This window comes from Crocuta crocuta, unplaced genomic scaffold (assembly GCF_008692635.1).
Source record: "Crocuta crocuta isolate KB4526 unplaced genomic scaffold, BGI_CrCroc_1.0 scaffold322, whole genome shotgun sequence".
Lineage (NCBI taxonomy): Eukaryota > Metazoa > Chordata > Mammalia > Carnivora > Hyaenidae > Crocuta > Crocuta crocuta.
In genome coordinates this window covers 4856144-4876687 of record NW_027532592.1, presented here as the reverse complement: position 1 = coordinate 4876687, position 20544 = coordinate 4856144, and the positions used below count along the sequence as shown (strand labels likewise).

General features: G+C 50.4%; 1 protein-coding gene across 6 annotated transcripts in view; it reads left to right on the top strand.

Moving 5' to 3' along the window:
- The window catches only part of DISP1 (dispatched RND transporter family member 1), a 134817-nt gene extending 114822 nt beyond the window's left edge, over positions 1–19995 (top strand). For 5 of the 6 annotated variants that reach the window (XM_077779873.1, XM_077779875.1, XM_077779872.1 and 2 more), the window contains exons 3-8: positions 726–755; positions 6200–6323; positions 7042–7169; positions 7531–7628; positions 9474–9571; positions 16484–19995. In XM_077779873.1, the coding sequence (XP_077635999.1) occupies positions 726–755; positions 6200–6323; positions 7042–7169; positions 7531–7628; positions 9474–9571; positions 16484–19972 (3967 nt within the window). In that variant the 3' untranslated portion in view covers positions 19973–19995. Of the gene's footprint in view, positions 1–725; positions 756–6199; positions 6324–7041; positions 7170–7530; positions 7645–9473; positions 9572–16483 lie in introns of those variants that run through there. The other variant, XM_077779876.1, reaches the window with a different exon arrangement.
- Positions 19996–20544: the final 549 nt, after the last annotated feature.

The window sequence follows — 20544 nt, the reverse complement described above, 5'->3', positions numbered from 1 at the left end:
ACGTCTGTCTCTGCAGTCAGTGTGCCTGCCCTGTGCTGTATGGTGAGGCGCACAGAGTCAGGAAAAGGGTCCAGCCTTGCGCTGTCATATAGTCGGGAAAGCGAGGATCTCAGGAGCCGCCACCGTGAAGAGCACTGTGCTCGGGATGGTGCAACAGGACCGGTGGATTTTGCTCCCCTAATGTTGGCTGAGTGTGCACCACGTGCCAGGAGCCAGGAGGAACTTAATGTGCGAGGCTAAAGTGCTCAGAGGTTGAGACCGCATCCACGTTGGGGCTCTCCAGACACCTGGTCCACGCACATTGGGGAAGGGAGTCGTGCTGGAGGCTGAGGGAAGAGCCAGCAGGCACTGAGCAGACTGTGGGGTTGGATGCAAGGACACCGAACGATGTAGGGGCCGCTCCTGTCTTGAGGAAGGGAAGAAAGCGGTTCTGGCACGAGAAGGTGTCTGCCTTTTGTTAGAAGAGGTGTGGGGGCCTGGGAGAGCGGGGTAGCTGCGTGGGTGCAGGAGCCCCCAGGGAGTGCAGTCTCAAGTTCAGACGCTGCACGACGTGACCCTGACCCATGTGGAGCGTGTGGACTATCCCGGGCCCAGCCCAGGTAGCTGCTGGGTCACTCGCCCCTCGCCCCTGCAGCCCCCGCAGCAGCCAGAACAAGGAGGATGCTACGAGCACACCTTTATTCCGATGCCTTGTTTCTGACTGTTTTTCCTTTGCTTTTTTTCAGACCATGCAGACCTTTCAAGTTACCAAAAAGGTAAAGTAATCTGATCATCTTATTAAGTAATAAGGTTGTTGTATGCTTTCCCTGTAGTATTTCCTTCACGTTTTGCTGCTGCTTCGGCCTCCCTCGTTCATATTTTTATGAAAGGAAAGTAAATTTACCTGAACTGGCTGCTCGAGCAGTCCTCTGTCTCTAGAACTGGTGGTATTGGTCTCAAGGTTTAGATTCTGTTTGTGGTTCATTATTTATATTGGCTGAGTTGTCTCTCCTTCCTTCCTGGTCTTCCTTGTCGAGGTGAAAAACTCTGTTCTACCCTGACCTGGGCTCGTGGTGCTTGATTTTTGATGAGTTATCTGTGTTTGTCCTAAAAATGTTGTCACTGTATTAAAATGGAGGTGGTATTTTAGGTGGAAATTTTGAACTTTATCTTTTCAGTAGAAAAGCAGAGTTTTACATGGAACAGTGTTTCTAAGTAAAAGCCAAAGCATGGCCTCCTCGGCGATGTGCCTGCTGTGGCACGTCCAGATGTCACACTGTCGCTCCGCAGGGTCCAAATGTCACAGTGCTGCGCTGTGGGAACCAAGGGTCACACTGCCGCTCCGCGGGGTCCAGATGTCACAGTGCTGCACCACGGGGACAGGGGTCACGCTGCCGCACCACGGGGACCAGGGGTCACCCTGCTTCACGGCGGAGACCAGGGGTCACGCTGCTGCACTGTGGGGACCAGGGGTCATGCTGCTGCACGGCGGGGACCAGGGGTCTCTGAAGTCCACCTGCTAGAGGAGCTGAGGCCGTGACAGCTGGATCTTGGTCAAGAGCCAGATCCTCTCTTTCAAGTGTAATTACTACATGGATTTCAATTAGGAGATTCCCTTTCCATTCAAAAATTATTTTTTAAAATTGCAGTAAAATATACATGGCATAAAATCTACCATTTTAACTGTGTTTAAGTGCACGGCTTTGTTGCATTAGCTTCACGTTATGGCACATCCAGGCCATGGCCATCCACAGAGCTTCCTCCATCCTGCAAGGCAGGCTCTCTCTGTCCCCGCTACACGTCCTCCACGTCCGCCCTCCCCTGCTGCTCTAGTCTCCGTCTCTGTGGAACAGACCAGCCGTCCCTCCTGTGAGTGGAGTCACACAGTTTGTCCTGCTGGGACTGGCTAATATCAGGATGATACCCTCCAGTTTCGTCTATATGCTCACAGGTGTCAGAATTTCCCTCCTTTTAAGGCTGAGTGATATGTGTATATGCGTTTTGTTTATCCCTTTTTGCAAACAGAATTATGGCAGAAAATAAAGGAGAGAGGTTATACAAGTAAATATGACATGTCAGGAGAATGAATTTCCAGTTTTCCACAAATAATAGAGCTGTTTCTAAGGACTAAGACTTTTGAATTTTGAAAAGATTCATACATATTTTTCCATTATTAGATTGGTGTTTTGAAAAGTCCTAATAGTTTCTTTATTTCAGTATATATGCACACAAATACAACTTCTTCAGAAAAGCCTTTCCTCCTTCCCTTCCCCACCGTAGCTGGAAATCTTCTGTTGACTTCACAAATCATTCACCTGTATCCCTTCTAAAAAGACATATTTCTTTACTTGATTTTGTAAGTATTTGTCAAGTTGTCTCGTTTTCAGTATCAGGTTCCAAGTTCCTTAAGGGCAAGGTTCGTGTCTGCCGTGTTTCCCCAGATGCCTGTGCCCTTGATCTGTGATGTTACCTGTGCATTGTACTTACTTCTTTCCAACAAAGAACAAGTTCTGTTTCCTCCTTGCTTTTGGGAAATTTCTCAAGCCTCTGTCATTCTTCCCACTAAACTGATAGTTCATGCTGCTGGAAAAATTTGATTAAAAACACTTTGATCCTAACCCCAAGGACAAGAGGAATACGGAGCAGTTATTAAGGGAACTAGAAGGGAAGAAACCAAGGAAAAAGAGATTTTCCGGAAGAAAGGGGTAACTGCTCAGTTCAGGGAGGCTGAGGACCAGGACTGGTTCGTAGTTTCAGCAGGTTCAGAAGAGTCACAGGACCAAAGCCGAGCTGTGAGGGATGGTTGGGGGTCCCGTTAGGGAGAGGCCTGGGTCCAGGGTGCTCATGCTGTCTGCTCAGAGAGAAGGGGAGAGAGAAGAGACTGTTCCCAGAGAGGCAGGGAGGGGCAGAGGAAAGCATCTTCGTGAGCCGAGGGAGGAAAGTGCCGTGTGGAAGCCCCGTTGTGGTAGGACAGGCCCCCACAGTGTCGCCAGAGCGTAAGTTACCCTGTGAGGCACTTCGTTCATTTGTTTGGACAGATCGGAAATACCTGGTCTTCCCCGGAGAGGCCCACAGTACGGTGGCTGAGGTCTGGGAGTGTGGTGAGGGTTGCTCGTGAAAACTGCGGGGCGCCGTGTCCGCTCAGAGCACAGCTCAGCCACAAACACGTGTAGGTCGCCCTGCCCTTTCGTGCCCCGCTCCTGTCCTGTAGAAGGGACGAGTGTCTTCTGACTCCTGGCCCTCCTATGCACGGTGCCCGGGCATCACCATGGCCTCACATGGGGGCCTGCTTAGCAGCGGGATGGACGTGGATGGCGTGTGCAGTTTGCTGGGGTGTTGTGTGCAGAGCCCCAGCATTCAGGCAGACACGAGACACTGTCGTGTGCCACGCAGGAGGACGTCTGTATTCGAGCCAGGGGTGCCTTTGACGGTCTTCTCCTGAGGACACGTGTCCCTCATCAGAAACATAACGCACGGGTACTTTGTTCTTTTAACATAGTTAGAACATAGACCTTGAACCCAGATTCACCAGCAGTGCAATTAGTGGAAAATGTAGCGGTGACATTTATAGGCCATATTTAATTTCTTTTCCTGCTCCAATTTTCCTGCTTTCTTAGGTTTTTATCTTAACATTATAGCCATCATCTGGGTTTCCTGCTGTACATGAGCTTTTGTTTCCCATGAGGTGCCCATGGCTATTTGGCCTCCAGCACAGACCACAGGAGTGGCAGAGGTGCCCCCAGCGCTAGCATAGGCTTGCTGAGAAACATTCGTCTTGAGTATACTTTACCCCGAAGAGTTGGGGCTTTCCCCCCACAGAGCTCACGGCGTGTGAGCAGTGGTCTGTGGGCAGGGTGAGCGCATGAACCGTGTGCATGTGAGGGGGGGCGAGCTCTGGGATGCCAGGGGACAGGGATGGGAGTCACAGATGCCTGGGGGTGTCCCACGCACAGTCAGCGCGCATACCTGGTGTGGGACAGCACTGTGGGACCCAAACCACAGGGAAGGAAAGCAGTTACTGGAGAGGGCTTTAAGGCTGCAGTGCATGTGTGTGCAGATTGCTCAAGAACACAAAACAAAAGTCATTCATTATGTGGGTAAATTAACCCACAGTGTGAGCACCAGGCACACTTGGGGGCCCACTGCCTGCACTGGCAGCGTGTTTGTAGGTGAGAATGAACAACTTCTTAAAGTATAGTGAGTAGCTTTCTAAGCCTGGGCTGTTCTCATTTCCCAGGGCTGATATTTTAAAGATCTAAAATGTAAAGGACCCTTTTTAAGTCTAAAGCCATGAACAGAAGGTCTCAAATGTGCTGCTGACAAAGGACTTTATTGCTTCGAACCCAGTTCCGAAGATCTAAGTTTACATTTGGTGGAGCAGGAGATAAATGCGGAGGGTGCCAGCACCGGGCGTGTTCTCGAAATGGTGTTTACGCTTGAAGAGCCACAGTCAGCACCTGTGATTTCTGTGTTTTCATTACATCCAGAATATATTTTCAGATCTATTTCAAAAGATCATTCCATCTTACCTAGCATAATTTTTCTTTAGTGGGTTTTTAAATTGAGAATTTGCAGGCTTGTAAATAACATTCAGAATCAGAGGCATGTGGACCTATGTGGTTTTGCATCATGAAATTAATGTTCGTGTGGCTTGGGAATGTAATTTAAAATGCGAATTTGGGGGAGCGTACATTTCTGACAAGTAGACTTAATCCCTTGTGTTTGAAGCAAGAAGTGATACCATAGTGGTTAGGAGGCCTGACTGGAACCAGACTACGGGGGCTCCTATTTTGTGACCTGTTTATGAGATGTCAGTGACACATGACATTATATTAGTTTCAGGTGCCCAACATAATGACCCAGTATTTGTATATATTGTGCAGTGATGACAATAGTCTAGTTGGTACCCGCCACCACATGGAGTGACAGGGTTCTGTTTTCTTGTGATGAGATCATCTAAGATGGGCTCTGTTAGCATCTCCCGGACATGCGCATAGCATTACTTACCACAGCCACCGTGCTGTGCTGCGCCCCTAGGGCTGGCATACTTCGTAGTTGGGCCAGCGTGTGACCCTGGACAGTTACTTAACTTGCATCTCATAAAGCTGAAGAATTAAGTGCGGCGCTGCAGGTGAAGCCCGAGAACCACCAGTGCTCCTGGTGAGTGAGGTGACCTTGAAGAGCGCAGGACCGAGAAGTGCCTGGGGCAGCGCAGAGCATGATCATGCTGTATTTTAACTTCCCTGTTAAAATGTAATTTGAAGTCCGTCTCCCCAGAAGGCCAGATCCATGGAGTTGAGGGATGGGAATGTGAACATTAGCAGCCTTTCAATAGAGACAAACGACGTCTTCTTTCAGAGTGACGTTTAGAGCCACCAGCGTCATGAAACCATTAGTCTGATTTTGAAGGAAAAACCCACAAATACCTTAGTAAGGAGCCAGAAATAGCCATCACCACAGTCAAGCGAGCTAACATTGTTGAGGATTTGAGAGCAACTGTCCACAAGTGAAATGCTTCTTTTTTCTCTAAGAAAAATTCAAGAGACCTCAAGTTGGCAAGATATGCCTTGAATTTTAGAAAAATTCCGTTCAGTCAACTTCTGTTGAGGGCACAGTTCACATCAGGATCCGCAGGTGTCAGGACGGGGAGGCCCAGCGTCCTACGGAAGGGAGGGGTGCCCGGATGACACGGCTCCGTGGTGGTTTGTTGGAGACAGAAGGGGAGACAGCCAGGCTGCCACGGCTGGAGAGTGAAGAGAGGGGCGTGGGTGACGGTGCTGTTGCTGCGCTAAATGAGTAAAGAACATGCATGTCTCCGCCCTTGTGGGACTCAGTGTGATACGTTCGTCAGAGTTTTAGCTGGAAGGACAGCGGCGGGTGTGTGGGGAGGGTCTGGTTGGTTATTCTTGAGAGCCATGAGCCTGTTTGTGGGCTGAGTTCTTTTCCAAGAGCTGACGGAGCACAGGATGGAGAAAGGGAGTCACTGGAGGAGGTGTGGGGCTGGGTCCCTGCTCCATGTGCCTCCCTCCCACGCAGAGTGTGGACGGTAGCTGCTCTTCCCCACGAGCAGATGGACGTGTGAAGTGTCTTCCCTCCTGAATCTGTTCCTGATAAACTCCTGGACCAGGCCTGGAATAGGAGGGTCGCACGTACTGCTCTCTTCGGCAGCAAGGCCTCTTGCTGCTCCTAAGCAGCCTCCTGTGTCCTCTCTGCTCTGCAGTTACGCGTCCCTCATTGCTGACTGGCCCGTCGTGGTCCTGGGTGTGTGCACCGCGTTCATCGTCGTCTGTGCCCTGGTTGGGGTGTTAGTGCCTGAGCTGCCTGACTTCTCCGATCCACTGCTGGTAAGGAAAACTCGGCCACTCCAACTTCTTTCGCCCAAAATTATCTCAGAAAAATCAGTATTTTACTGCATGTTACCTTATGTAATTTGTATCACTTTTCTTTTAAAACCTTCTCAAGCCATCGGTAGGGGTGCAGCTCTCCTTCTGAAGAGTAAAGCTGTCCCATCGTGGTTTCAGGTTCTTAGAGGGTCAAGGAACTCGCTCTCCATTACAGATCTGGAAACTTTGGTTCTTGGCTCCCACATTTAAGCTAAAAAGCAATATAATGGAGAATCTGCATTCTATAAGAGTATATTTGTGAAATCTTTAGGACTCAGTGTCTCTTCTTTCCCCTCAAAGGAGTTAGAGGAACTTCAGTATTATTAAGAGCAGAGTCTGTTTTTAAGTAAACATTCCTGTAAAACACTAACGTGCAGGACGTAATCTGATGTGACCGTAATTTTCATAACACCAAAGTCTTTACTGAAACCCTTAGGTATGAACTGGAAAGAGAACCTTCAGATACGGGTTTTCCTCGTAGCTGAGACGGCTAATGCAGCAGAGAACCAGCCAGACTGCCACGCCGGGTCACTTTGTTTGGTGCCGTTGGCCACGGGCAGCTTTGGGGAGCACCTGGGGGGCGCCCACATGTCTGTGGACGTGGCTCCCGAGCTCCCAAAACTACACTGAGCCTGTAACATGAAGTCCACTAATGGGAGTTTATGCAATTTTGTCGCAGGGTTTTGAACCACGAGGGACTACAATAGGCCAGAGACTGGTCACGTGGAATAACATGGTGAAAAATACAGGATACAAAGCGACATTAGCAAATTACCCTTTTAAGTATGCAGATGAACAAGCCAAAAGGTAATTATTCACTTTTACACAAAACATTGCTTAACCAATTCCACTTTTAGGCAGTGCCTGAGCAAAACGATCAAATGCAAGTGTGTGGGCCAAAAGTGGAAAGTGAGGGTTTGGGGTTTTTTTCTTTTACAGGAGTGAGAAAATGAATGTCAGTTGCTTATATTAATCCTTCTAATTTCAAGCGCTACGTAGGCCGTGACTGAGGACATGCTGTTACCAGTGTGCCACGTATTGGCCTTGAAATAGCTAGTGTTTTTGTTTTTAAATTCTTATTGCTGCATCGTGGTTGGCATTCATAGTGCCATGCATCGTGGTTGGCCACATGCCACTGAAGCTCACTCACATTGTTCTTCCATTTCAGCCATCGGGATGACAGGTGGTCCGATGATCACTATGAACGAGAGAAAAGAGAGGTTGACTGGAACTTCCATAGGGACAGCTTCTTCTGCGACGTTCCGAGTGAGTGGCCTCGCAGGTGAACAGCCCCTCAGGCCTCCGGTGCGCGAGTCGAGTGCGGTTAAACTAAGGTGGGAGGAGGGCGTGCTGGTGTTGAAGCCGGCATTGGCTGGACCGGTAGTTTCCCTGCTCTGGACCAGCCAACCGTTAATCTGAATTTATTCACCTATAGTAAAAATTAGTAAGAGATTATTGAGTTCAGTTCAGTCTTACGGAAGATAAAATAGCTAATAAAATTCTTGACCTTGCCCCAAACTTCACATCATCTTAAATTTCTCACATTATGGAAAAATATTTTCAGTCAGGTAATAAGTACATATTTTTGGATTGAACCCTGAAATGATCTGTCATCAGAAATACATTTTTTGAGCCTTGTGCCGTGCAGAAAGCATCTATCGACAGCTTCTCTGCACCTTGTTAGGCACTAGAGATAGAAGGATGTGCAGAATACAGCCCCGTGGGGCCAGCCCATAACGTGAGTGTGGCAGGCTGCGGGACATGTCAATGTCGTAGGCACGGAGACCTGCCACTTAGCTGCACAGACTGTGACTTTGAAAAATGTAAGACCTTCCCTGAGGTCAGTAATCCAGAGTTTAACGTAGAATCGCCAGGTGTCCAGGCGCGGGCAGCACATTCACTAGCAGCATCTGGTCCCAGGGAGGAACACGTGTGTTGTTTTCTGTGTCTTGTTAGAAAAGCTGGAGTCCGGTCAGCTGACCATCCTGGCTTCTCTCTATCAGGTGGTGCTATGTGTTTCTGATTAACCAGGACAGACATTAGCAAACTCATGATGTGGCCCCTCTGTGCGGCCCACCCGCGCTACACTTGAGCTACACTTGAGCCCCCGGTATGGCTCCGCCTGGAGGAAAGCTAGCAGGCTCCCCGGAGGAGGTGTTTGTTTCCAGGGGCTTATTTTGCTCTTTAAAACCAATCAACATAAGATAATGGCCATTTGATGAAGAGATGAGTTTACTAAAGAAAACTTCATGATCATGAATCACAGCGTATGTTGGAAAGCTTTATTCATAAATTTGCAGATTGGTTTTCTTTTTTAGCACACTTAAGCATTTTAGATAATGTGAAGTGAATCCACTCTGTTTTATCGAATGAAGTTCTAATGACTGAGGAGGCAGAAACAGCACTTAACAAGCAGCTGTTTTTCCTTTACTTTTGTAACTGGGAGAGACGTGCTTATGGTCCAGAGCCCAGGCTCAGAGAAGCTGTTCGTCCTGGTCACAGCAGGTCTGCCACCAGGGCCGTGCTCCGTCAGTCTGTCCCGCAGCCAGACTATTCAGAAGCACACTCTGTGTGAGTTTTCCCCAGTGTTTGTTCTAGGCACCGGTGTAGCAGAGAGAACGCGGACCCAGCCAGAACGCGGCGTATGTCTGCGCCCCTGGGCAGCCTCAGTACTTGGTGGACTGTTCCTGGTGCTCTTGAGTTGATCCCCATTGTTCGTCCCCATCCCTGGTTCACAGCCACAGAGAACACCAACTCCTGATGTCCAGCACCGCCGTCCTGGGCTTTATCACCCATATGGTGATGTGTTTCGAAGTTAAGAGGGAGGCAGGCAATTCATTCCGATCACTCTTCCTGATCATACTTTGATCAGAAATAGGTTTGTTATATGACTCCTACGATTTTTAAGATGTAGTGAGTAGACAAAGGCTTTGAATCAAAATACTGTTATAGCATTGTTTTTTGTTTTACATTTTTCTGCCGGAAAATGAGGAAAGGATCCCCTGCTGTTAATGACTTGGGTTTTCCCATTCAGGCTGTTCCTGAAAGCTGAGTCTGATGAAATAAATGGACAATTATAAACCTTTTTCTTTTCTTTTTTCATGTCACCAGGTGACCGATATTCCAGAGTAGTGTTTACGGCAGCTGGAGGGGGGACACTATGGAATTTACCTGCAATTAAATCCATGTGCAGTGTAGACAACTCAAGGGTATGTAAGCAAAACTGAAATATGTTTGGAACAGATAAGGTATTTTTGAAAGTCCTTTCCCTGCTGATGTGGTGACCGCTGGAATGAGAGTGTTCCTGGTGCCTGAGCCCTGGGGACCACCCGCCAGAGGCTGGTCCCCCACGATCTTACATCCCCAGACCCAGGTGCCTCTGCACCCCCGTGTTCTTCAATAAAGAACTCTTTCTTTCCTACGCCTCGTTCTCTGTCCACAGTCTTTAATTTCACAGGATATCTCCTTTTCGTGGTTGTGTTGGGTCTTTCCTAAGCCACTTCCGTGTTTCCTTGGGTCAGCGGCCCAACCAGGCCGTGGGCTGCCTGCCTCCCTGGCAGCCATGGGTCTGTGGGGCAGATCAGGGCACAGGCTGGGGAAGGGCCATCGAGGTGCACATAAGTGTGTGAGTGGTGAGCGCTCCAGTCCAGGTTGCCCTGGACAACACAAGATGCCCTCTGCTCTTAGTGTCTGGAGCCGGCGGATGTCACCCCAGAAAACGTGGAGTCGGCCTCCAGGCTCAGCTCCGTGTGCTCAGAGGCAGATGCTCTGAGTAGAGACTGCCGTTGGGGTCACTGGTGCACCTGTCCCAGCAGGTGCCCAGGCAGGGAAGGAGCTCACCGCTCTCCTAGCATCACTCTTAATGCCTAAAGCCCCTGGTTCCCTGGAAATCTGACCGTGTGCCCTCCCAAGAGTGAGCCCAACACCCCAGGGCCCTGGCCATGGGGCTTCTCGGGGAAGCAGACAGGGCTCTGGGAGGCCACGGGGCCAGCACCCACTGTGTTGATGCGTGAACCTCCCAGGAACTGAGTGGCTCATCCAGGTCACCCCTGGGCCCTGTGACTCTCCTCCTCATTCTGAACAACTGTGCGTCTTCTCCTGCTGGTCGGCCATCAGGAATTTCTGTGAGTGCCGTCTTCTGTCTGTCCAGCTCCAGCAGACCAAAGTCACAAGCCACCTGTAAACAACCCGAAGTGTCTTAGTCAGTGGTCGGTTTTCATTTGCCTTATTTTCTTCTCTTCTCCAGCTATTGGCTCATTATTTGGAAACTGAACAAGTTACAGCCCTTCTCGTATGGAGAGCTAACTCTCCAGGAGTAAAGGCGCAGCCCTACTTAACATGCGTGAGACTTCCTGCCTGGCACCTTCCCGCGGCCCCGCGCCCTGGTGCCCGCAGCTCCTTTTCACACATGGTTGTGTGATAACCACCCTCTCAGGAGAACAGTGCGGTGACTCCACAGCTGCTGGTCCTTGTTTTCCCACCTTCGCTGTTGACCTTTAACCTTCCCTCCCCAAAGACTCGGAAGAGACCGGATTCATGCAGCTGATTCAAAGCTTGTGTGTGTTGGGTTTTGTTGAATTTGTCAGGATGTGTTCCAGACACTGGACTATTTCGTTAAGTCTCTGTGATAGTGTCGTGAATTACAGTCCTATTACTGGCCTGTTTTGTGGATGGGCAAGGTCCACGCAGATGCCAAGTAGCAGATGTGGATTTGAACCCAGCCTAACATTAGTCTGTGTTTCCTGCCATGCATCACACTGCAGAAGACGACCACCCGTCTTCTGTTTGTCTCGTGTTATCACACAGGCCCTTTCCCACCAAAGTGATCCTCACAGAGCCCTCGTGGCCTAGAATGAATACCTTTTGTTACAAGAGCAACAGCTGATCCTGTGAGTACTGCTGGGTGCTGAATAGACCCAGAGCCGCATGGGAGCGACGCTGTTCCGTGTACATGTGTGTGTGTATCAGATGCGGTCAGATGATAGACACCAGCAGGAGCAGGTAGCTCACAAAAAGGCTGATGGGGTAGAATTAAAGGGACAGGAACAGTGTGGTCCACACGCAGTGGTGCATGCCCACGGTCTTCCACGCTAGCTGGCCGTGAGCTGCACTCCACCTCCCCCTTCCCTGGTAGCCAGAGCAAAACGGAATTCGCACTTGGTGACAAAAGTCATGTAAATAGGGCAACAAACATGTTTTATAAATATTGTTAATGTTTATTTCTGAGAGAGAGAGAGAGAGACAGCGTGAGCAGGGAAGGGTCAGAGAGAGAGGGAGACAGAATCTGAAATAGGCTCCAGGTTCTGAGCTGCTGTCAGCACAGAGCCTGATGCGGGGCTCAAACCCACGAACTATGAGATCATGACCTGAGCCGAAGTCTGACGCTTAACCCACTGAGCCACCCAGGCGCCCTAACAAACATGTTTTAGAAGATCCTCCACTTCCCCTCCTACTAATATGGGGAGCACCATCCCCATGGCCTCAGTAGAACAAGTGAGGTGTCCCACACAAAGTCCTTAATTACCAGCGTGCTTACGGGATGCACAGTGTTGAATTGGAGACCCAGCCGTGTCTTAGGCTGGCAGCCAGAGGAATGTTACGGCAAAAGCAATTTCTACAAGGGATTAAAAGCAATAAAATCTGAATATGTGGCTTCCCAATGGTTTGGCATATGATGCATTTGCAAAATTTAGACTATTGAAGGAGCAGTGTCTCTCTTGTCTGTTTCCCGATGTGCACTCGTAATCAGGACCAGATGGCCATGGGTTCGAATTCATGATTCCTGCAAGAACGTGGCAAGCATGTAGTCTTCTGAAATTTTGAGGAGCTGACCCACAGTGTGTCTGCCTGAAGGCTCAAGCCAGTTACAGATTCACAGCGACACATGAGAAAATAGGGGCTCAGGGCCCCAGAATTCTACCTGATAGGGCAGGTTATAATTGTCCTTGTTAAAGACTATTTATACTAGTTGCACACGCGGCCTCTGCAGTGAGTACAGAACAATATACATTTCTCGCAGAGATCGCATATTCCCTGACATCCTACGTAAAAACGCAGCCTGCAGATGACTACTGTTCCCTTTCCAGGCCTCCCGGGTCAGAACCTTTTGCAGAGTGTTATTTGTCCTGGTCATGGTTCGTGTTAACTGTGTGCACAGGCTACTTGTCAGCCTGCCCCTTCTACTCCCCTCACACCCAGCTCTTGTGCTCAAGTAGCCACCAAGCTGATGGGATCCACACCACGTGGTACCAAGCAAGAGGGCTTAACTGTGGGTGTGACGACTGGAAAATGGCCTGTAATCGAGGTAGAGTCTCAGGCCACGTGTGTCCCTTGTCACCTGCCTGTGTTTGCAACACACTGAGCTCCAACCCCAGCTTCCATAATAATTATGTGCCCCTTTTGTGCATGATTCCCATGGGCTTTGGTTTCTAGAGCGAGTGGTCCTGTTTCTGATGCTGTCTCTACCCACTGACAGAACACTCGCGTCCTCAGCGAACTCCCCCGATTTTCATTACTTTTCTTGCCTTGACACCCCCAGGGACACACTGGCAGATGGCCATTAGCAGCCAGTGTTTCTCGGGTCCTGACTCTGCTGGAAACCCTTTACCCTGATTCTTAGGCTTTGCCCATCATGGAAGTTAGCACTGAAGCAACCAGCTTGTCAAAGAGTTGTGGGATTTAGTGCCAAACACCCTGTTTACTTGGTACGTTTAGTGGACACACGAGCTCCCTGTAACTTTGCGGACTCCAGAAATATGCTTCCTGGGGTGCTTGTTTTACAGAGGACAGCGGGGCCCCTCCTGTGCCTCGTCTCCCTGGGTCCCTTGAGCTTTTAGTACGAGAGGGATTTTGTCACGTGGAAGGAGAGTGGATGAGACCCTGTACTGAGGCGTATTCTTGATCGTCATTCTTTTCTCAGCCTTTTAAAATGTCTCCAGCCTCGGGGCGCCTGGGTGGCTCAGTCGATTAAGCGTCCGATTTTGGCTCAGGTCATGATCTCCCGGTTCATGGGTTCAAGCCCCACATCGGGCTTTGTGCTGACAGCTAGCTCAGAGCCTGGAGCCTCTCTTCAGATTCTGTGTCTCCCTCTCTCGCTGACCCTCCCTCACTTGCACTGTCTCTCTCAAAAATAAATAGAACATTAAAAATCTTAATTAAAAATAAAAATAAAATGTCCCCAGCCCAGCCAGTAGCTTTACAAGTTAAGGCATCATTGCAAACTCTGCTGGTTTCTTCTTTTCTCTCTTCTCTTGCCTCCTCTCATTCTAAGTTCGCCTTACCCCTGCTGCTGTCTGGCAATGGACATGTGCCCAGACGTGTTACAGCCACAGACGCAAAATGACTCCCTAAAAATGTCCCATCTGTGACTGATGAGAACAGAAAGGGCCACCTTCTCTTAAGTAACAAGAAATTACTTTCACTAACTTCTGATTTTGAGAATTTAAAAGATTTTGAAATCATTCCTTTTCCCCAAAAGCCTGGCAGAAAACATACCTGCCTTCTGCGTGAAGATTGCCTCCTTGCAATCTCTTTAAGCCCCACAGTACCATAAATGCCTGTGAATCTCACCATTCCCGTCATGAACAACCAAACCCTTTAGACTTGGGTGCCCCTTCTGCAAGTTCACACAGACCCTTACACATATATGCTGTTTCCTGTGTTGAGTTATAATGGCTGATCTTTTTATTTCTCTGCCTCACTGTGTGCAACTCAAGGGTAAGGACCACTGTCCCTTATTCTTCATGTGTACCTTCTCAATAAGTATTATTTTTCTTATGAGTGGATGGGTGGGTAGGTAGATGGGTGGATGGACAGATGATGAATGGGTGGTAAGCAGATGGATGGGTGGACATATGGACGGGTGGGTAGATGGACATTGGGNATGGATGGATGGGTGGGTGGGTGGGTGGATAGATGGGTAGATGGATGGACATGGACGCGTGGGTGGATAGATGGATGGATAGATGAATAGGAACATATGGCCTTACTTCCTGAAAGCCTAAACATTCTCTCGGGCTCCATCCCTTTAGATTCAGGTGCTGGGATCCAACTTGGGGTAAAGATTATCAGTTACAACATCTTTTCTCTGTCCTTTCTAACCCTGTCAGGGTCCTCAAGAACTGTTTGGAAGGTTGTACATCAGCCAACACCACCTTGGATTTGACAGCTGGTCTCCAGGGCTCCCACTGGCATGTGTTTTTGATAATAGCCATCAAAATATGACTGTCTTCAGTCTGCATTTATCTTGTCTAACTTTGTAATCTCCAGTCAGACACACACACACAAACCCTGTTATTCCTTGAAAAGGTTATTGAAGGTTATTTCTTTCCTAGTTTTAGCTGGCAACCCTGTTTCCTTTCTCTCTGGCATGTGGTTATTTCAACACCTGCAAGTGTATAACTAACTCTCAGCTGACAGGCTTCAGGATGCATTTTCCTCCGTCTGAAACTGTCAGGCGTCAGGGCTGCATTACCTTTCTCCTGAGTCACCAGGCCAACTCTAGGGGCGGTGTGATACTTCTTAGTAGGACAAAACTGGTTATCTGCCATGAAAACCAGAGAGCTGCTATCCCAGAGTTTCCCTTGAGTTACTGTATGTGAATGTTTTTACCTATAAAGAATTAAATACTAACTCTACTGGTTTATAAAATGTCAAATAATTATTGCTCTTTAGAAATGAGCCTAAAAATTAAGACTTTATTAAAATAAACATTATTTTAGTACACCTGAATCATAACCCTTTGGGCTCATTTTTCTTTGCCTTCAACAGAGTAGCCTTTAAAAAATTTTTTATTATGGAAATTATCAAATGTATGCAGAAGCAAACTGTTATAACGAACCCCCATGGCGGGTCGCCTGGCTCTGATGCTTGGGTTACACGTGCCGTGTTGTTTCCTCTGCCAGGACTGGTCCCGCTCAGGTTTCTGGACAGCCAGGGGCGTGGGAAGCCAGTTCTTGGGTGAGTCTAAGGTCCAAAGAGATGATCTGTGCCAGCGTTCCCTTTGCTTTGCGAAGATACTTCAGCGTATGATTGACTAAGCATAAGGGTGGAGTGGTTTAATCCCCGTAGAAGAAACAGTCACACCCTTCTTGAACTTTGCAGTTTCCTCCTTGGAACAGCCTTTGGTAAATAGAGATGAGTGGGTCACCTTCCAAAGAGAAGTCTCTGGCAGGCCCCTAAAGGTTCCCGATTAGAGGATATTTCCTAAACTCGCCCTCAGGGAAGAGGGGCCACTCACGCAATTCACAGGTTTGTGCGGTGGTGGGATTGTGGGCAGGCGTCACTGTGTTCCGGCAGTGCCACCTCAGGCACCAGAGTAGTGTTTCAATTTGCTGTAACAACAACCAAAAGAAGGAAGGCCGGCCCCAGGGACAGTGTTCTAAGTGAGATACTGTCCGCGCTAAATCCAGAACTGTCATGGTGCTGATACGCAGAAGACCCCGCTTTACCAAAACCCCAAAAGGAGTTTTAGCCATCTTGAATAAGCCTGTAAGGATGTGGAAGAAATAAAGTCCTTCTTCTTTGTTTTATTAACTGTACGCATATTATTTAAAATCAGAAATGTGGGATATTTAATTTAGGAACATCGATCCTGACATCACCAGGGTCACTTCCAGGCTCACTGGCAGTTTTCTGGGGAATATCATCTTGGCTTCCAGCTAAGCTGGTTGAGATCTAGTACCTTTGTCACCAAAGGTTTCATGCCGATGACCAGAAATTTTAGGCAAAGCCACCAATTTGCCCCTCTATCAGTTGGACAACTGTTCTCTGTTCTCTGAATTAATTCTGCTGATGTGTATACGTAAGCCTCACAGCCCATCCTTTCTGTTGCTTTTTAAAAAGACTCTGGAAGACCTGTTTCCTAAAAAGGTGCTAACTTTGTCTCCTTAAAACCAAACCACCAGTGGTTTCACACTGGCGTGTCAGCGCGTGCTGAGCAGTTTGCTGCACGGAGGGCAGTGCCCGGAGGGCACCCCGCAACACAGGCTTGGGGGTGTCCACCTGTGTCCCAGGAGGATGTTACTTAGCCTGTACGACGCCCCCCGCCCTCCAGGCCGCCTTAACTCGGACTATGGGGGAAGCGGTTTTAAACGCCGGTCTCCGCGTGTCTCTCCCTGCAGATCAGAGCCCACCCGCAGTTCGGGGACCTGTGCCAGAGGACCACGGCTGCGTCCTGCTGCCCGAGCTGGACGATAGGGAACTACATCGCAATCCTCAATAACCGGTCATCCTGCCAGAAGATCGTCGAGCGAGACGTGGCTCACACCCTGAAGCTGCTGCGGGCCTGCGCCAGGCACTACCACAACGGCACGCTGGGGCCCGACTGCTGGGACGCGGCAGCCAGGAGGAAGGGTCAGCTCAAGTGCACAGGCGTGCCCCGCAAGTGCACCAAGTACAACGCCGTGTACCAGATCCTGCACTACTTGGTGGACAAAGACTTCATGGCCCCAAAGACCGCCGACCCCGCCGCACCCGCCTTGAAGTACAGCATGCTCTTCTCCCCCACAGAGAAAGGGGAGAGCATGATGGACATCTACCTGGACAACTTCGTGGACTGGAACGGCTCGGATGGTGTCACCAGCATCGCCGGGATCGAGTTCGGCATCAAGCACAGCCTGTTCCAGGACTATCTCCTGACGGACACGGCGTACCCGGCCATTGCCGTCCTCCTGGTCCTGCTGGTCATGTGCGCCTACACCCGGTCCCTGTTCATCACCCTGATGACCATGTTTGCCGTCATCAGCTCCCTGATTGTCTCCTATTTCCTCTACCGCGTGGTGTTCAACTTTGAGTTCTTCCCGTTCATGAACCTCACTGCGCTTGTCATCTTGGTCGGGATTGGTGCAGATGATGCGTTCGTCCTGTGTGACGTTTGGAGCTATGCCAAGTTCGACAAGCCCCGCGCGGGGACGGCGGAGACAGTGGGCGTCACCCTGCAGCACGCAGCGCTGTCCATGTTCGTCACCAGCTTCACCACAGCCGCTGCCTTTTATGCCAACTACGTGAGCAACATCACGGCCATCCGGTGCTTCGGAGTGTACGCGGGCACGGCGGTCCTGGTGAACTACATGCTGATGGTCACGTGGCTTCCGGCCGTTGTCGTCCTGCACGAGCGGTACCTTCTCAACATATTCAGCTGCTTCAGGAAGCCGCAGCAGCAGGCCTACGTTAGCAAGAGCTGCTGGACGGCGGCTCGCCAGAAGTGCCACAGGCTGCTGTTTGCCGTCTCGGAAGCATCGCGAATTTTCTTTGAGAAGGTGTTGCCATGCGTGGTCATTAAGTTTCGCTACCTTTGGCTGTTCTGGTTCCTGGCCCTGACCATGGGCGGGGCCTACATTGTGTGCGTGAACCCCAAGATGAAGCTCCCTTCCCTGGAGCTGAATGAGTTCCAACTCTTCAGGGCCTCGCACCCCTTTGAGCGCTACGACGCCGAGTACAAAAAGCTCTTCATGTTTGAGCGCGTGCACCGCGGGGAGGAGCTGCACATGCCCATCACGGTGGTCTGGGGCGTGTCCCCAGAGGACAACGGCGACCCCTTGAACCCCAAGAGCAAAGGGAAGCTGGCCCTGGACGGCAGCTTTAACATTGCAAGCCCTGCGTCCCAGGTGTGGATCTTGCACTTCTGTCAAAAACTGAGAAACCAGACTTTCTTTCACCAGACAGATGAGCAGGACTTCACGAGCTGCTTCATCGAGACATTCAAGCAGTGGATGGAGAACCAGGACTGTGACGAGCCAGCTCTGTACCTGTGCTGCAGGCGCTGGAGCTTCCCCTACAAGCAGGAGATCTTCGAGCTGTGCATCAAGAGAGCCATCATGGAACTGGAGAGGAGCACGGGGTACCACCTGGATAGCAAGACCCCAGGGCCAAGGTTTGACATCAACGACACCATCAGGGCCGTCGTGCTCGAGTTCCAGAGCACCTACCTCTTCACGCTGGCTTATGAGAAAATGCACCAGTTTTACAAGGAGGTGGATGCATGGATCTCCAGGGAGCTGAGTTCGGCTCCCGAGGGCCTCAGCAATGGCTGGTTTGTCAGCAATCTGGAGTTCTATGACCTGCAAGACAGCCTCTCCGATGGCACCCTCATCGCGATGGGGCTCTCCGTGGCTGTGGCGTTCAGCGTGATGCTGCTCACCACCTGGAATGTCTTCATCAGCCTCTTTGCCATCGTCTCCATCACAGGAACCATATTTGTCACCGTGGGCTCACTTGTCCTGCTGGGCTGGGAGCTGAACGTTCTGGAGTCCGTGACCATCTCCGTGGCTGTTGGCCTGTCTGTGGACTTCGCCGTCCACTATGGGGTGGCTTACCGCCTGGCCCCAGATGCCGACCGAGAGGGGAAGGTGATCTTCTCCCTGAGTCGCATGGGGTCCGCAATGGCCATGGCTGCCCTGACCACCTTCGTGGCCGGGGCCATGATGATGCCGTCCACGGTTCTGGCATACACCCAGCTGGGGACCTTCATGATGCTCATCATGTGTGTCAGCTGGGCTTTTGCCACCTTCTTCTTCCAGTGCCTGTGCCGCTGCCTTGGGCCGCAGGGCACCTGCGGTCAGATTCCTTTACCCAGAAGACTCCAGTGTGGTGCCTTCTCCCATGCCATGTCCACGAGCCCCGGTGACAAGGGACAAAGCAAAACACATACCGTGAATGCTTATCATCTCGATCCCAGGGCCCCCAAATCCGAAATGGAGCATGAGTTTTATGAGTTGGAGCCTCTGGCGTCCCACAGCTGTAGCGCCTCTGAGGAGACGCACATCTGCTCTGAATTTTTCAACAGCCACGTGAAGAACTCAGGGATGCCGGTGCGTGCAGCGTACAGCAGAGGCACCGGGAACGACAGCAGCGGTGCCTTGTTTCCGCCCCCTCTCGAGCAGCACGCCCTGTGTCACTTCTCTCTGAATCAGAGATGTTCTTGCCCAAATGCCTACAGACATTTGACGCCTGGCCCGCACACCGGCCAGCAGGCAGGTGACAGCCTGTGTCCCTGGTGTGCCGCCCCCGCCAGCAGCTTCGTGCATGTGCAGAAGGGCACACACCAGGTCCCCGATGGCTTCATGTGCGCCATCCAGCACGTCCGCCACTGTCCCTGCCTGCAAGGTGGAGCGAAACCACCGGGACCACAGAATCCTCTGCCCACGAGCTTTGTCCTCCACCCCGTGCAGCATATTCAGGCCCCAGAGAAGACCTGTGCACACAGTCTTCCGAGCGTGGAGCACAGTCCCCAGATGGCGGGGCCGTCGCCCTGTGTCTGTAGAGGCCCTGGGTCTCCACAGAAAGTGCACTGTGATCCTGAGAACAGCCAAAGGGGACTCGCTAGGAACAGAGACATCGGGCACAGGGAGGGTGGCGGAGGGGCTGGGAACCAGGGCTCGGGCCCAGGGGGTCAGACGGACAAGACAGACAGGACCACAGAGCTGCACTTGTCACAGAACCCGGAACAGTCAGCTCAGAGCGAACCACGCTTGGTGTTTAACCACGTAACAGGGGACGCACAGCCTGGGTCCTGCCCAGAGGGCGACTCTGTGGACAGTGAGGCCAGTGTGCCCTCTGCATTCACACACTCGGAACTTTCTGGTGAAAGTTTGTTAATAAAAACCCTCTAATAAATATAGTGTTAAATTCAGAACTGATGCCTCTCAGTTGTTCCTTTGAAATGGAGGTAAAGTCTGTAAGTTTGGAAAGGGAGCCCAAAAATGCATGAGCAAGTTCCACTGTGTTAAAACTCATGAAGTATTTTTATGTTTTTGTATTTTTAAAAAAATTTTTGATGTCTTTATTTTGAGAGACAGAGAGCGAGCAGGGGAGGGGCAGAGAGAAAGGGAGACACAGAATCAGAAGCAGGCTCCAGGCTCTGAGCTGTCCGCACAGAGCCTGACGTGGGGCTCCAACCCACAAACTGTGAGATCATGACCTGAGCCGAAGTTGGACGCTTAACCGACTGAGCCACCCAGGCGCCCCTATATTTTTTATGATAAATGAACAAACTCCCATTTCTATTGAGCGTTGTCAGATTACTGGGTTTTATATTTTCAAACAGCTTAAAGTTGTTTTTTACCTTAACACTCGGCTTGACGAGCACCTGTCCAAGTCTCTGCCGTCCCGTAGCCGTGAGCCAGAGAGCAGGGTTCCAAGGTGCCCAGGAGCTCAGGTCTCCCTGGCCACGAGGGTCACCCCA